The following is a 16,714-nucleotide window of genomic DNA, read 5'->3' on the forward strand; positions in this document are numbered from 1 at the left end:
TTCTGCACCCTTTGGAAAAGGCAGGGGAATCACAGCAGTGCTATCTGACGGCAGTGGGGTGGACAGCACCTACCATGACTGGTCAGCCTGAGAAAGGACCAGAGATAACTACCATATCCCAGGCGCTGTGTTAATTCCAGTCCCGCATTCCCACCATCCTCATTTCATTTAGATTCCCCAAAGCCCTGGAGGGAGCTACCAGGAATGTCACTCAGGATGGAAGCAGCAGTGCCTGAGGCCACTACGAAATGTCTGGGGGATGTGGGAAGCAGCCTAGCTCCTGAGAAGGGAAGTGGGGTTGCAAGAAGTGTCCTTTTTAATTTCCCCTTTGTATGGACAGGAGCTCCCTGTGACCGGTCTTAGTGAGAATGGGGTTCCAGAGCTGCTGGAGGGCCCTGCAGACTGTAGGGCCAGTCACAGTGGGATCCCAGCAAGTCAGATGGCTCAGCACCGAGAACACACAGCAAAGGGAAGCCAGTGCTGGAGTGCTGGCAGCAGGTAAAGACCAGGGGAGGGAGGGGCTCTAGGACCACACTTCGAAGGGTAGTCAGCAAGCTGATGCAGAGAGCCAGGTGGTATGAGGGTGCTCTGCAGAGCAGGGTACTGAGTGCAGCTGGGGGATGGATGCCTCGGAGGTCTCCCTGTCTCAGGCACTCCCTGCCTCTAGTTGGGTGAAGACAGACACTAGCCCCTAATCCCAGCTGCTCCCAGGATCCCTCTGCAGTGGGACCCACAGTTCACCTGATGTTCTGTGTGTTACAGGCAGCCCTGTTTCTGTAAGCTGAAGCTAAACCAAGAAAAGCCTTTAATACATTGTTACAGACTTAACAAGGCAGGGATGGGACTCCCTGGTTGTGGAAAGTTGGAATGTTGCAGATCAGAGTCAAACTACCCTTTCCTTTTGAAAGTCTGACCTTAAGCATGTTCAATGCAACTCTTAGGTTTGACCTAGTAACCTTGTGACTGTTAAAACCTTTAAAATGTATTAAGAAGTATCATTACATTTTTATTTCTTTTGTGCATGTGCCATGGCATGTATGTGGAGGTCAGGGGACAACTTGTGGACTCAGGCTGTCACGATTAGATGCCCATGAAGCGACTTGCTGGCCCTAAAATGCTTCATAACACATCACTAGCTCCCATCAGTCAAAAGGCAAGAATGGCATTAGCACCTTAACAACCTTTACCAGGTTTCCTGCGTTACTGTAACCCGCCTATATGGTCCCTATATGCCTATATGCCAACATGTTTGGCAAATGCTTTACAACTTAGCTCTGTAATTAATAAAATCAAACAGAAATACTTTCATGATGGGACTGTCTTTTGGGGCAACCTGAAGCCATGTTCCTTGGGCCATGGTCACTTGCATTTGGCTCAAGTATAAATGGTCTTTAATTCTCAAGCTTTGAGGTGAGAGCTGTTTTCTGTTGACATTTCCACCTAGGCCAACATTGAGCCTGAGGCCATGGAATCCAGTCGATCTAGGGAGGCCAATTCGGGAAGGTCTAGAAGATGCAGTCAGGGACAGCAAAGGGACATGTGTGTCCAACCGAGAGCTGCAGCACTGTGCCTGCTGATGTGTGTCATGCCCACAGATGCACATGTACGGGTGTAGATGCATACAGATACACTCACAGACCGCCCCCCCCCCCCAAAGCATACACAAGCACACACACAGTCACACAAGCACACACACTGACACATAGTGTGTCACAGACCTTTTCTCACAGCCACGTAGACATGCTGAGATACAGACAACCACACATACACCACACATACTCGTCCTGCACCTCTGTCCTCATCCACACTCTGTTCCCAATGGGATGGCTGGGGAACATACGCTGTGGACATTTCAGGGCTGATCCTAAGCCTTGCCAGGACTCTAACCTGGAAGAAAAGCACACAGGGAAGTCCACTCAAAGAAAGGTGTACAATGAACAATCATGTTTAATGTTTACAGAACAAACTTGTTCCTTACTGTTCAGTTCATTATGAACTGGAATCTCATTTAAAACCTCTAAGGCAAACCTGGCCTCAAGCAGCAGCATCTTGAGGAGCTGGCTATGCCTTGTGCATGTCACAAAGCCTCCAGTCTGAGCTTCAGCTGCAGTAGCAGCCACGGCACAGACCTTAGCCCTCTCACTGCAGAGGACAGAAGACAAGACTGTCAGCTCTACAAGCTCTGCCCTGGGCAGCCTGTGGGTGATGCAGCAGAGCTTCCTGAAGGCACAGGCTGGGGGGCAGCAGTAAGGGCTTCTGGAGGAGCACAGGGATATTCCCAGGCATGTGTACCCACATCACCACCTTCTCCAAGCAGTGAGTCAGCCAGCACAGTGACAGCTGAGGTGGGGCCTCCTGAGTGCCTGCTGAGGTCAGGGGACACAGCACAGCTGTGGCTTCCCTGAAAAGGCTCCTGTGGTAAGTCAGTCTGGCCCATCAGAACGTAGCAGCTCCCGTTCTGAGCAGGAGCCCAGGCTTTGGGAGGATGTTGCTAGAGCTTGCTGTTATTCTGGAACTGGGCCACCAGGCTGAGGACCTGCTCAGAGGCTTTGATGTTCTTGGAGCCCAGGTAGCTGACGCTGTTGGTGCCTGTCTCCTCCAGGTAGTAGCGGTAGTTGACCATGAGGCCACAGGAGCTGGTGAGGCCTTTCAGGCTGCTGTCAGCCATCCAGTTGATACGCCACATCACAGCCCCATTCTGCAGATGGAAGTTGGCCACAGGGTTGAGGGCATAACCTCGGTGCTTCTCACCATACAGGTACCAGGCACACAGCCTCATCAGTGGCCCCTGCAGGGCCTGCACCAGCTTCTCCGATTTCACCCACTCACCACTGCTCAGGAAGCCCTTGAGGCTTTCGTGAACCGGGTCGCCTGTGACCTCTGAGATTTCTTTGCACTCTGAGTCTGTGAATAGCTCGTTCCTCCCATGCTCCTTTCCCTGCACATTCAGGAGGCCCAGAAGCCACTTGGTGAATCCAGGTATAGGTGATAGACTTGAGAAGGCCCCCAGGTGAGGAAACTCCTTCTGCACGGCAGGTAGGGAGAGGAGGGAAGGCAGAGAGCACACAGTTGTCAGGGGGGCACACACACGGGAATGCTCCCAACACACAGCCTATGTGTGCTGCCTCAGGCAGCAAAGCCAGCTGATGGCATCACCGTACTTTCTTTCAAGCCTTGTCCATGAGGACCCTGGTGAGGGTCAAGGCCTGGAGGCATCTTGCATTCTCAAGATGAGCCTATAACCATATTTCCAACCACACCATTGTCACAGTGGTGACACAGAGGTCAGGAGTGGGCAGCCTGCTTACAACCAGAGAGCTGGCCTTTAGGATGGGATGTAGTCTTTACCTTCTCTCTGCACCACACCTCTCCTACAAGTGTCCTAGAGCCAGCTCCTCCTGATGCTTGCTTGACATAAAGATGCCATGTTGTGTGACTGTCCAGCTCTAACCCAGTGGTGGCAGAGGGGTCAGCAGGGCCAGGCAAAGATGTATTACCACAGGGCATAGCTTAATCACCTCCATACAAATTACACATAGATTCTTACCAAGGGTCTTCACACATGAGCACTCCCTGGCTATAAACACAGTAAGCCCACTATGGGAAAATCCCACCGCTGTGGGAACACAGCTCTCTGGAGTCCAGCATGTCATGGTACCTTTGGTTTTTCTCTGCAGCTCTTGCACAGCTGAGGTTATTTTACATCTTGTATGGGAGTTTACACTGTGCACATGTCCTACTGATCATTTAGAAAACAGACCAGTACTGAATGGTCAGCCAGAGGGTTCCTACTTCTCCTCACCAGCACTAGGGCTCTCAAGTGTGCTGCCTCCAGAACCCTGGTGAGCCTTTGGTGCAGAATGGTGCCAGGCTTCTGCCAGCATTCAGGAGAGGACACTGAGAAGGACTTCTGGCTCACAAATGAGTATCAGAAGTGGCCACAGGTGGCTCCTGGTCAAGCTCTTGGGTGGCTCACCCAATCCTGGATCCTGTTCTCTCCCTGTCTTCCTTGTCCTCTGTGTCTCCTCTCCCTGCGGCACTCATGACAGCAGCAGCAGCAGAGAACGGAGAGGAGACGTGTTGTCCCTCTCTGGGGGGTGGAGGTAGAATGATGACAAAGCAGGTTCCCAACACTCAATTCTCCAGTCTGATTCCTGCCAGGCATGTTGGCACTACTAAGACCAGCCTGAAAACTTGGAGGTACTTTGTCTCAAAATAAAACGTTAAAACGGGGGGACGGGGAACAGGGGACTGTGTTTGCAGGTCAGTGATAGGTTGCTTGCCTTACATGATCAAACCAAATTCCTAGTGTCAGCCAGTGCAAAACCAGCATGGAATCAGTTTGACTGCCCTTGGCCGGGTGAGGCCACCACTGTGAGTCTGCCACTGTGTACCGTGCCTGGTAGAAAAACGTAGGGAGCAGGAAGCAGCTGGTGCAGAACGCTGTCAGCAGCCCCGAGTTAGACTCTCCTCACCTGGCCACCCGGCTCCCCATGGAGCAGCCGGAAAAGCTGAGCCCAGGGTAAACACAGCATTTTTGTCTCAGGACAGTAACGTGTCCCTCCCAGGCAGCAAAGACACGGAATCAGACCAACACGGCTAATGCATTTATCTTCATGCTGCCTGGCCTAACCGGGGAACTTCCCTCGCAAGGCCGAGGGCTGCAGGGAGGGAGTGTCTGGCCTGGCACAGTGGGGAGGGCTGCCAACCGTATTATATGGACCAGAGCAGCAGAGAGTGATGATAGGTGGCCATGCGAACATGTGTGCCCAGATGTGTGCCCCCAGGAGTGCAGAGCAAAGTCTCCCCAGACAGCTGGTGTCATGTGACACGTGTGCTGCGCAGCCAGTGAGATGCTAGGCTTCAGACACCTGCTCTTTGGGCTCCAGGCCTGGCCCAGCGGCCCCGATGCTGTTCTGTCTCCTTCCCTCTTCTCCAACCCTTCCTGTCTGGGTCCTTGTCCCCAGGGAAGTGGCAGACCTCACCTGCCATCACGACAGGGACTTACGGAGCAGGGGCCTACTTCAGCAGGCTTACCTGCAGCTCCTTGACCACTCGCTTTATGAGGAAGGTGCCGAGCTCCACCCCCTGCAGGCCCTGCTGGGTCAGGCTGATGGAGTAGAAGATGGCAGCCGAGATCCTGCTCCTCTCCTCGGCTTCAGAGGGAGGGCACTCCTTCACGATGCTCTGGAAAACACCCGCAGCAAGCCTCAGCAGGGCTCCATGACTGCTCACACCCAGTCACCCTGTCACTATTCACAGGACAAGCTCCAAGGAGACTTCAGTCCCCATCCCCACTCCCGGGTTCTGGTGGCTCAGGTTCAGGGCCTGTTTTGGGAACACTGGAGGACACAATTTCACACTGCCTGCCAGCTCCGCTGAAGAGCAGCGCCTTCGGTCTTTCCAGGCCCCTCTGGCATAAGCGGCTTCGCACACTGAGACTATGTAGAGGGCAATGGGCTACACGTGGAGATCCTTTCAACTCTCTGCCCAGTTCCGTCTCTGTTCCTCTGCTTAGCTTGCACTTGCGTTCCTCAGAGGGCCCCAGGCAGCCCACTGTAAGGTTTCCTTCTCAAAATGTACCCATTAGAGGATTTTCTATGCATTTCTTTAGCCTCATGCCAGCACCCTTATTTTCCCTAAAATAAGACACATTCACATAGACGCCTCCACACAGTAAGTTAAGAAACGACTTCTGCTGTGAAGTCTCTTAGCTGACTTTACTGGCTCTCATTTTTTACTAAATGTGTGGGTTTTTCTGTTTTGCTTTTGTCTTATACAAGGTCTCTCTGTGTAGCTCTCACTGTCCTGGAACTCACTCTGTAGACCAGGCTATCTTCAAACTCACAGAGATCTGCCTACCTTTGCCCTCTACCCATGCTGAGATTAAAGGTGTGTGCCACTACTGACAGCTTCATTTCTAATTTTTCTTTTCTTTTTTTTTCCCCCTGAGACAGGGTTTCTCTGTGTAGCCCTAGATGTCCTGGAACTCGCTCTGTAGACCAGGCTGGCCTTGAACTCACAGAGATTGGCCTGCCTCTGCCTCCCAAGTGCTGGGATTAAAGGTGTGCGCCACCATGTCCAGCTCACTACGGCGTTTTTAAGCCGATACTCTGAAGGTCACTTCATGGCAGGTGATGCTCTTGGTGCTGAATCAGGCACAGCTTGTCTTGGATGAACAAACAGGTTTACAAGTGCCCACCAGCGTGTGATCCCTGGAGCACCTTTTCTCCTGTACTACGGATATGAGGCCCCATCAGCCTCAGCACTGTCTAAAAGGAGGCCTACAGTAACCAGGTGTTCTGTGGACTGACATGCACGGAGCACACATTCAACAGGTGTTACGAAGTCACAAATGAGGCCATACCACATACACTCTTCTACAGTTTGGAGTCCAATCTTCAGGAAGTCAAGGTTGGCCTTCCACGCAAAACATGAACCCACAGCAACATTTCAATAGACACAGGTCAAAGGTTCCTGAAGCCACCCTCTGAAGGACACTTACACATGGCTGCTGCCTTCTAGTTATACACAGGAGCTGCACATATGAGCATCTGGACTTTCAGGCTGGACAAGAGCTGAGTTTTCAGATAAGAAGGAATACATTCTCAACTTTAACACACATGCCGAGCTGCCCCCAGACAAGCTCCAGCAACTGGTCTCCATGCCAGCGTGAAGGTGTGGGAACTTTGAGGGACTTTGTCTCTGCTCATCAAGAACATGTGCCCATTTGCCTGATGCTCATCCTGAGTCCCCAGCTGGGAAGCCGATGCCAGGGAGACCATCTCACGATGTGTCATCATTCATTCACCTCTGTAATGTCTATCCAGACCTGAGTCCGCCCCACATCTTCTAGCACTGGGCAAACCTGCTCTCCCCAGGGATCTCCCTTCCTTCATGGTCTGGAGGTCCTGTTGTGTGGCCATTCATCTACTGTCCCAAGTGTCACACACTTGTCCATACATTCCTGCCAGAGCCTGCGGAGGACCAGCTTTCACAGGAAGGGGCAAGTCAAGTCCTCACAACTTCACCTCCCCAGTGGCTCCCGGTTTGCAGCAGCACACAGAACCAAAGTCCATCTCTTGTCTGTCAAGTTGCCTCTCAATGTCTTAGCACATCTGCCCTGCACTCCTCTTCCATCACAGGGTCCTGTTAACGGACTTCAGATCTTCTCAACTCAAAACCACAGTCAGGTGAGAGCTTGTCCTTGTCCTGGCCCAAAACTATAAATCAGGAAATTTACCTACTCAGTCACACTATCCATGAGAGTTTAAAGCAGATTCTCTTAAAAAGGGAGAAAGCCACACTAAAAATCAACATTTAAAAAATACTTGGAAGCTGGGCATGGTCACATAGTATTCAGGAGGCAGAGGGAAACAGATCTCTGAGTTTGAAACTAGCCTGGTCTACACAGCGAGTTCCAGGCCAGCCAGGGCTACATAGTGAGAACTATTTGAAAAACAACACAAAAAGACACTGGGGTCAGACCAGAAGGATCAGAGGTACAGGCACTTGCTGCCAAGCTTTCAGGCCGAAATTTAGTCACTGGGACCTATGAAGTAGAAGAGTGCCACCATAAGCCTCGAGGTGGTGGCGCATGCCTTTAATCCCAGCACTTGGGAGGCAGAGCCACACCAATCTCTGTGACTTCGAGGCCAGCCTGGTCTATAGAGCGAGATCCAAGACTACACAGAGAAACCCTGTCTCAAAAAACAAAAGCAAAAAAAGGGTTCCAGCACACGCACACCACAGGGACAAGCCCATTTTGTCTTGAAAGGATCACCCCTAAGTACCTGGATGTTGTTGGAAATGTCACTGGTCAGAGCCACATGCAGGACAACCAGGGGCTCCTCAGGGGTGGAGCAATGGGAGAAGAAATAACATCTCCGGTACGGCCCCACACGCCGCTTCATGTCCATCCAGTTTTTCACAGGGTGCACAGCCTCACACCTGACCAAGTAACACAGAGATTAGACAGATGTGAGAACTACAAACCGACAAGTGCTGAGTTCTAGTCCTGCTAGCCACTTCCCCTCTGCATCTTCACACCAGTCTGTCTGATCTGAGACAGGGTCTTGCTTTATAGTCCTAGCTAGTCTGATACTATAACCCAGGCTGACCTTGAACTTTTGATGATCCTCCTGCTCCAGCCTTCCAAGTACTGGGATAACAGGTTCTGATGCCCCATTGAACACTAGTTTTCAGAGTACTTTGTGGGGCTCTCAGGTGCACTTATGCAGCAGTTTCATGCAAACCTACTGGAATTTCTTGCTGCTGAACACTTTATCTTTGCTTTGGGTCCCAGCAGATTGGAAGCAGATGTCCATGCTGCAAACATTGGTGGTTACACCTCTCTCCAGCCTCATCCCACATGTTCCTGCTTCCAGCGTGGGGAATAGTAGACATTACCAAGGTTTACATCCTGGGATGCTTTCCAGCCCTCGATTATACAGGCCAGCATGGAGTGTGGGCAGGACAGCAGGCCATGTACTGCACTGTGCCCTGAGCATGTGATTATGCTGACAGTGTATTTTAACAACTGGATGAAATAGCACCATTCTGACCTCTCAGGCCAACAATTGTTCAACTAGTCCCTACAGCTTTGGTGATCGGGCCATTTGCTTTAAATAACCTTGGGTAACTAACAGACTGGTTAGGGTCTTTATGGGGTGCACCCCAATCTCCACCCTCTCTGTGGTAATAGCCCAGCACCCACACATACGATGTGTTCATGCATCAGGTGAAATAAAACCCATGCAGGCCATGGCTGCCATACTCACTCACTGATCTTCTGAAGCACCTCACAGGGTGAGTGCCAGGTGACCCGCTCCAGGCTCAGGAAGCCAGAGGAGAACCACTCGGACAGCATGCTTTTTAGTACTCCATTCATTTCCTGGGCAGGAGAGAGGAAGGCAGCCTCAGAGGAGCAGGTGCCCATCCAGGAGCCTATCCACCCACTCACAGACATACACTTCCATATCCTGATGTCTTGGAGTCCATACCAACGCTTTCAGCTGGCTCATGGCTGCAGAATCAAGTTTGTACTGCACATGGCAGTGACCGTGGGCCTAACTTCTGGCCAATGAGTTGTAAACAGAGGAGTCTTATAATGGCTTTGGGAGCCTTAAATGACATCAGGGACATGGCTTTTGCTGACCTTTTTCTTTTGTCTTTTCCATGGTGAGATGGTAGTTGCTGGGACAGATAATTTTAGAGCAGCCACACTGGGCCAGGAGGTAACTGTGGTGGTTTTTCAGAGCAGAACAGTATGCCTCCAATCCAGGACACCAAAGAGCAGGTTCAGCCTGGGGCTTCTTCACTCCAGACTTTGACCCAAATGATCAACTTCTCTGCTATACAGACCTCTGTGACTCTGGGTCTATTACTCACAGATGGATTCCAACTGATAGAACGGTAAACATCCCAGGGCATCTAGGTAGGTGCACTGAGGTGACTTTCCACATACCCTGTAAGGTTCACTACATGTGTGATCTGTACCTATGGAGATTAGTTTTATCACAGCTATAAAAACTTTACAATGCGCCTTAATTCTCAATAAAAGATTAAAGGTCTCCAATTTGGGTGACCTGGGCATAAGCTGCAGGTAAGGGGTAGGTGGTGGTTCTAAAGAAGTCTTTACATAAATATGACTCTGCCATTCATGTAGTTAAGTACCAGGGCACAGAGGAGGCAGTTTTGTCGTGTGTGGCTTTACAGGGTGGGGAGGACAGACCCAGGACCAAGGTGTGAAAAAAGTGTTTGAATGTCAGGGCTGCACACAGCTTCAGGCCATGGGAGAGTGAGAGCGCTGGAAGTGACCGCTTGCAGGGTGCACGAGGAGAACTCAATGGACCTGTTCTGGAGGGAATGCAAGACTGGAAAAGTGGCCGGCTGGAAGCTATGCAGGCCCTTACCTTATGCTCCCAACCTCATTTTCTTTACTCGCTGAAGGCTCTACAGGGCAAAGTCCACCTCAGTCAGAGCATTCACCCACACACTAATACCCAAGAAGAAAGGGAAAGTGTTGACGATGCTGACGGGCAGCTGCAGGCCGGCAACACAGGACAGCTTTTATGAAACCTCATGCTCTGGCTGACGATAGATCAATGGGTAAAGCGCCTCCCACTCAAAAGTATGAGGATGAAGCTGGACACATGGCCTGTGTGCCTGCAGTCACAACACTCCTAAGGAGAGATGGGAGGTACAGTCAAGGGGATACTTGGACGACGTAGGCCTGTAGCACTCGTAGCAGTGAACAAGAGATCTGTCTCAAACAAGCTGGCAGACAAGGGCCAATACCCACGGCTGCCCTCTGATGGCAAATGAATTTTGCTCACAACACATACATAATGATTAAAAAAAAAAAAAAAAAAAAAAGCTAGGTAGAGTGGTGGTCCACACTAGCACTCAGGGGTAGAGGCAAGTTGATCTCTATGATTTTGAGGCCAGCCTGGTCTACACAGTGAGACCCTGTCTCCAAAACAAAGAAGCTTCTGTATACTCTGCACTGACTATGATTCGTCTTCATGGTCCTGAGATCCTCTCCATTTTTAAAGAGTAAGCTAGGTATCACTAACTCTTATCCCTAGGAAAAACTAACTCTATCCCTAGGAAAAACAGTCTCTAGAGCTTGTGGATCTGCTTCTGTGCCCCTCGCTGTGGGGCTAGCACAGGCTGGCTGTGCAGATGTGATGGGCTACATTTTGACACACACACGGCAGGAAAAGGCCAGGAACCCTGGCTCCACTGATGACGCCTCTCCTCTGGAAGCCTCTTCTATTTTGGGCTGCTGACAGCTGCGACATGTGATGCTGGACACAAGAGCAAGGAATGTAGGCTAAAGGTGAGAAGAATCACTGTCTGGTGCTGTAACAGCTGTTCCGGTGGGAAGTGACCATAGCGGGCCGGGTCACCAGGTCACACACAACAGTCTCCTGTGCTTTCTGCTCATTAGCACAGCAGTTATGAGGCACAGCAAAAGCTGAGGCGCCTGAGAGCCCCAAGAACCCCAGCAGGCTGCCAGCCTTCCCCGTGCCTGCTTGGGGCACTTAGCCCCAGTGCTGTGGAGGCTGCTATTTTCTCAGCGGAAAGCTCTCTGGTCTCTCTTCAGAGATGCTTGGCTTTCTAGTAACCTCTTTGGGGATTGTGAGGAAAAGTTGATTTGCCTTGTGCAGAACCCAGAGCTGGGAGGGAGGCAGAGCTATTGTCAGGGAAAAAGGGTGGGGCCAGAAAGAGTGCAGTTCCAACTCAAGGGCCAAAGGGGTGGGGTGGAGCACTTGATATTCTGGGATCTCTGTCTGTATCAAAACTAAACTTTGGTCTAACACAGAAAAGCACGAAATTAACACAGAACTTCTTAGAACACGGAATTTGCTAGAGCGCTTAGGAGGTACTCCATAGCCTAGCAGGCAGGAGGCTGTCCAGCAGCACCAAGCATGGTGGCTGTGAGGGGAAGGCGGGCGGTCTCCTTCTGCTTCTCATGCTGGCAAGGGTCACTCTCTCCTACCTGACTATGAATCCTGGCCCAAACTGCCTGTCCAAAATCCTTTAGGGCTGTAACTGCCAATTTTGGTCTGGTGCCTGCCAACTGCTAAACAGTACTAACTATCCTTCCCCAACCTGGGGGCAGTCCCCCTTCACTGCATTTTTACCTATAAGAAATGTAATTGATAACCACATGGGCTGCTGCAACTGTGTGGAGAAACCAAAAGCCTGCCCACGTCACCCAGTGGGAACTTCCCTGGCACCCTCCCATACACCCACAGACACAGCCTGAGGCAGGGGCCACCACACAGGGCTGGACCAGACGCTAGTCACTGTCCTCTGGTGAGGACTCAGCTCCTGCTAGGGAGCCCTGCCTGGCTGACATTGAGTATTACCTCTCAAATGGCTCCCAGGTCACCTAAGGGCATATTAGAGACAAAACTGAACACAGGAGGCCAAGCCCAACTGGCTCAGATCTGAACAGGTGCCTCTTTAAGCCCAAGCCCTCGGTGTCCATCTCCAGAAAGACCATCAAGCCACGCACAGCAAAGAGCCTTTGGACTCAGCAGCTGGTTTTTTTTTTTTTTTTTTTTTTTTAAACAACACTGTTTAACTTGTAACCAAAGGGAACTTTTCCTGGCATGGCAACACTGCTTTCAGGATTTTATATTACTCCCCACACTGAATAATCCATTCATGTTCTCTTTCCTATGGGCTAACATTCTGGTTCTTTTGGAAACGGGCTTATGTAGCCCAGCTTGGCTTCTTACTATCAGCTAACAGCTCACCTCAGTGGATAGCCCAAGAATTCCATAGGAATTGAGCTGCAATCATCTAGACCACACCCACCACCCATAGCAAGACAGGTAACAAGACAGGCTCATCTCCTCACTCAGAGCTTCTTCTACTCTGCCCTGGGAAAATCACAGAATCTGCACTGGGGGCTGCCATTTGCCACTTATTCTAACATGACAGCGTCAGCCAGGACTCAACACACAGAGACCTGAACCCACATGATGGGAGACCTTGGGAGCAAGCTCAGGGTAGCTTTCTGTCTATAACCAACTGTCCCGAAAATACAAAGGTCACATGGGCCAGGCAAGCAACAAACCTGTCAATCAGTAGTTCTAATGTTGGGGACACTCAGTGTGAGCACATTCTTGTCCTAGTTGTCAACCTGATACACTTTGGAAGAGGGAAAGTCCACTGAGGGGCTGCCTCCATCAGACTGCCCGTGGGGGGCATTTTCTGGATTGATAATTGACATGGGAGCACCCAGCCTGCTGTGGGTGGTGCTGCCCTCTGGGCAGGTTGGGCTTGGGCAGCATAGTAAAGGTGGCTGAGCAAGCCAGTAAGCAGCATCTCTCCACAGTCTCTGCTTCAGTTATCAGCTCCAGGTTCCTGCCTTGGCATCCCTCCATGATGGACTGTAACCTGTAAGCCAAATAAACACTTTTCTCCTCAAGTTGCTTTGGTCAGAATGTTGACACAGAAGAGGAAAGCAAACTGGGACACTTCCTAAGAAAACACTGCATTTAAGAAAGCTCTGGGAGTTCAGTGGTGACGGCACATGCCTTTAATCTCAGCACTCGGGAGGCAGAGCCAGGTGGATCTCTTGAGTTCAGGGCCAGCCTGATCTACAGAGCAAATTACAGGACAGTCAGGGTCACACAGAGAAACCCTGTCTCAAAAAACAAACAAACAAAACAAACCAAAAAGGCCCAAGGGTCTGCAGTCAGTTCTAAAGCCTTGTGAGACAAATTGGTGGTTTTGTCCTCACCCCAGTGGCCTGGCGAATGCAGGTATCTGCACACCAAGTTCACAAACACCTAGCAGTGGAACCCTCTGGGTGTGGTGGTAATGGAGAGGCTGTGCCTGTACAGTGCAGAGACTTGGAGAGTCTGAACCTTGCACTCAGGTTTACTGTGATCCTAAAACTGCTCTAAACAGTCTTTAAAATGGGACTGTTCAGGGCTGAGGAGATACCTCAGTCGATTAAGAGCTTTCCTGAGTCTGATCCCTAACACTAGTGTTTTAAAACTGGGGTGGGGCTGGAGAGATGGCTCCAAGGTTAAGAGCACCAACTGACCTTGCAGAGGATCTGGGTTTGGTTCCCAGCATCTACATGCCATGTCACAACTGGCTGTAACTTCATTTCCAGGGGATCTGATGCCTTCTTCTGGCCTCTGTAGACACTGTATGTACATGGTACACATACATACATGCAAGCAAAACACTGGTACACATAAAATAAAAAACCAGTACAGTGGTGCACTTTGTTAGCTGGCACTGGGAAGGTGAAAAAGGAATATTTCTGGGACTTACTAAGCAGTCCACCTAATCTAACTGGTGAGTCCCAAATCTCAGTGAGAGACCCTGTCTCAAAAACTAAGGTGGACAGCTTCTGAGGAGGACACTCAAGGTTGACCTCTGGCTCAGGCATGTACATACATACTCACACTCCAAGTTCTTCTGGTGACAGGTGACAATACCAAATCCTGACTGACAAATGCTAGGGAGAGGAATAAAATCTCTAATCTCAAAACAACTTAACTGATAAAATGTTATAGAACCATGTGAGGGATAAAGAAATTGATCAGCTTAACTATGTACAGTTAATCAGAGCAATTAGCCTAGGATCTAGGTGGAGAAACATACAGGACCTCCAAAGTGTGCACCATGTGGAAGGGAAAAGGTCAGGCTGTGGCTATTCCTTCTTTGCTGACAAATACCTCTCAGCCTCATTCATGACTCCTGGCCGGCAGGAGGCACTGTCTTTCTCCCTTACATGGAGGGCAGCCAAGGCTAAAAAGCAAGGGGACCTGTATGTAAGATATCTAAGTGTGGCTTGCTTCTGATTGCCAGATACAAGCTCCTCCCTAAAGTCAGTCTCAATGTTACAAGTGCCAGTGGCCATGATGAGCTATCGAGAGCTCTGGCTGGTAAAGGAACTCCTAGAATCAGAGAATTTGGAATTGGATGGGGCATTAGAAGCTATCTGAGGGCTGTGGTTTTTGCCTTGTATCTGGGTGTTTTTCAGGCCCTTCCTGACTTCCTTTCTAGTTCTGAACCCCAAAAACAAACAATGGGTTAACATCTGCCTCCCTGGAGCCTATCTCCAGGACTCTGCCATCACTTCACTATGCAGAAGGTTTAAGACAAGGTTCCAGTTTTCAAAGAACTGACCATATAGTTGTGGGGACATTCTGAATGCCACAGAGCACGGAATACAAAAGTTCACCCACTCTGACTGCGACAGAGCTTGGAACAGGGTATCACAGAAACCAAGACAGATTCTGCAATACCCACTGAACATCTGGGGCTTTCGGTCTGGCATGAAAGCTTACAGCCCTGGGTAACACTTAGCCTCGGAAATGAACCAGCTATCTTGAAAAATCTGATCATATGCACTGTTGTCACACATATTAATTCCTGAACTATACCCAAGATTAAGCAACGAAACTGAGAAGAAATTCCAGGGTTAACCCTCACAGAGCATGGTGCTGGGCAGTGCAAAGGAGCCTATGTTGGGGGAATGTATCAGAAATGAATGTCTTTGCTCTGAGGTCTGGGGCAACTCAACACCTGGCATGGATGCCCTTCACTTTTAAAGGAGATACATGTCACCCAAAATGAGGGACTGGAAGTAAAAAACTGTCCTGCTTGTCTTAGAGTTCTCAAGTGAGTCAGGACACAATCACTCCACTGTCTGACTTTGAAAAAGTAGATGAAGCTCTGAATGCCAAGAACTTCTGAAATGTTGGTATCGCTGTGCATGAACTCAGGGTCAGGCCAGTGTTGAGCTCTATTGAATATTAATGGTATAAAGGGCTGGGAGCAACCCTAGACAATCTGTTGGGTCGCAGCTATGTAAACCTCCGTTATTTGTAAGCTAGGTGATCTCGCTGGGTAAGCAGCTGACTGGTTCAAGTACTAAATCACTGCGTCTAGAGCTGAGCTAGGAGTCAAATCTCCTATCCAGAGTCGCACTGCAGAAAGAAGGCTGGAGGCTTTGGAGACTCATAAGGTGGTGACCTTCACTTCTGGCCATCTTTGTGCATGTCATATAACCTGTTTGGGCTATGTTGCGCTCGCGGTAGGCACTCAAACTTTGCCGTGCTCCATTCTTGCTCAGGTAAAGAGCAGTTAAAACCAGAGCTATTTTGGAGTGAGCACCATGAGTACCGCACCTGACAGTCGCCCCAAGTATAGCGCTACGTACTACGCAGTAAGCACTGTGTACCTGCGGCCGGCGGCAAGGTGGAGCTGCAGGGGCTTGGATATGGACCTGGGTAGCAGGGGAGGGAAGGGGCAGGGCCCCGGGGTGGTGGCGGGGGGCCCGGGTGGGGCCTTACCCGGACGTGTGGCCCCTCCACCAGCTTGAGGGCCTGCGCCTCCAGCAGATCGGCCCGCAGCTGCACCAGGAAGCGCACGCCGCCGTCCAGCTTGCTGATGTGGTGGAAGAGGCCGCGGTAGCGCGGCACGAGCGCATAGCGTAGCCGGTCCTCGGCCTGCAGCAGCACGGCCGCCTCGCGCGACTGCTGGCGCAGCTGCAGCACTCCGGCGCTCTGCTCGGCCACCTGGCCGTGGTCCACGCCGAAGCCCTGCGCTAGGCGGCCGAGCAGCTCGGCGCGCTGGGCCGTCTCGGCCAAGGAGCCGTAGAAGCTCACGAAGTCGGCGCACTGCCCCTCGGCGGGCGCCGGCGTCTTCTCGCGCAGCTCGTAGGCCGGCGTGGGTGGCACGGCTCGCCGCAGCAGCTCGTCCATGGCGCCGGCCGTGAGCCCGCTGCACAGCCGAGGCACCCGAGGCCCCGGCGGCCGCGGCGGGTACCGGGGTGGCAGCAGGCGCCGAGCCCTCAGGGTTGGCCCAAGGCCTCTCATGATAGCCTTACAACAGCTGCTAACGGGAGACGCAGCGGGACCCTGCCTCACTTCCTGTTCCGGCTTCCGGTGCCTCGCCGGTCCTATTGGTCAAGGCGGGACGACGGACGGGGCATCGGCCAATCGGGAGGCAGAGCTGTAGGGAGGGGCGAAAGAGTTCCCTCAGGCTGGAGGCCAAGTGCAGCTAAAGGTCCCGGGGGGAGTACTCTCCAGGCACCTGACTCGCCTCCTTGGCCTGCATCCTGACACTTGTCCTGAGAGTCACCCTCTCAGCCCCTTGCCTCTTTCCCTACCGACTACGCACGCGCTTCTTTTAATCTGTGTGCTTGCCATTTCAGCTCCTCCAGGGA

At 51.3% G+C, this 16,714-nt stretch overlaps 1 protein-coding gene across 1 annotated transcript; it reads right to left on the reverse strand.

Annotated features, from left to right (window-relative positions):
- Positions 1–1,929: 1,929 nt before the first annotated feature.
- Mlycd (malonyl-CoA decarboxylase) lies at positions 1,930–16,398 on the reverse strand. Its single transcript, XM_059263936.1, has 5 exons — positions 15,840–16,398; positions 8,781–8,893; positions 7,794–7,950; positions 5,038–5,187; positions 1,930–3,025 (listed from the first exon to the last, which is right to left on the reverse strand). The coding sequence occupies exons 1-5, from the start codon at positions 16,362–16,364 to the stop codon at positions 2,492–2,494; spliced, it is 1,479 nt and encodes a 492-aa protein (XP_059119919.1). The 5' UTR covers positions 16,365–16,398; the 3' UTR covers positions 1,930–2,491.
- Positions 16,399–16,714: the final 316 nt, after the last annotated feature.

This window comes from Peromyscus eremicus, chromosome 5, assembly GCF_949786415.1.
Source record: "Peromyscus eremicus chromosome 5, PerEre_H2_v1, whole genome shotgun sequence".
Lineage (NCBI taxonomy): Eukaryota > Metazoa > Chordata > Mammalia > Rodentia > Cricetidae > Peromyscus > Peromyscus eremicus.

What these genes read in the sequence shown, in the direction of transcription:
- Mlycd (XM_059263936.1), bottom strand. Translation starts at nt 16,364, where the DNA reads ATGAGAGGCCTTGGGCCAACCCTGAGGGCTCGGCGCCTGCTGCCACCC. An exon ending in TGGAGGGGCCACACGTCCGG is followed by an intron (nt 8,894 to 15,839) that starts GTAAGGCCCCAC and finishes TCTCCTGCCCAG; the next exon opens with GAAATGAATGGAGTACTAAA. An exon ending in GAGTGGTCAAGGAGCTGCAG is followed by an intron (nt 3,026 to 5,037) that starts GTAAGCCTGCTG and finishes CCTGCCGTGCAG; the next exon opens with AAGGAGTTTCCTCACCTGGG.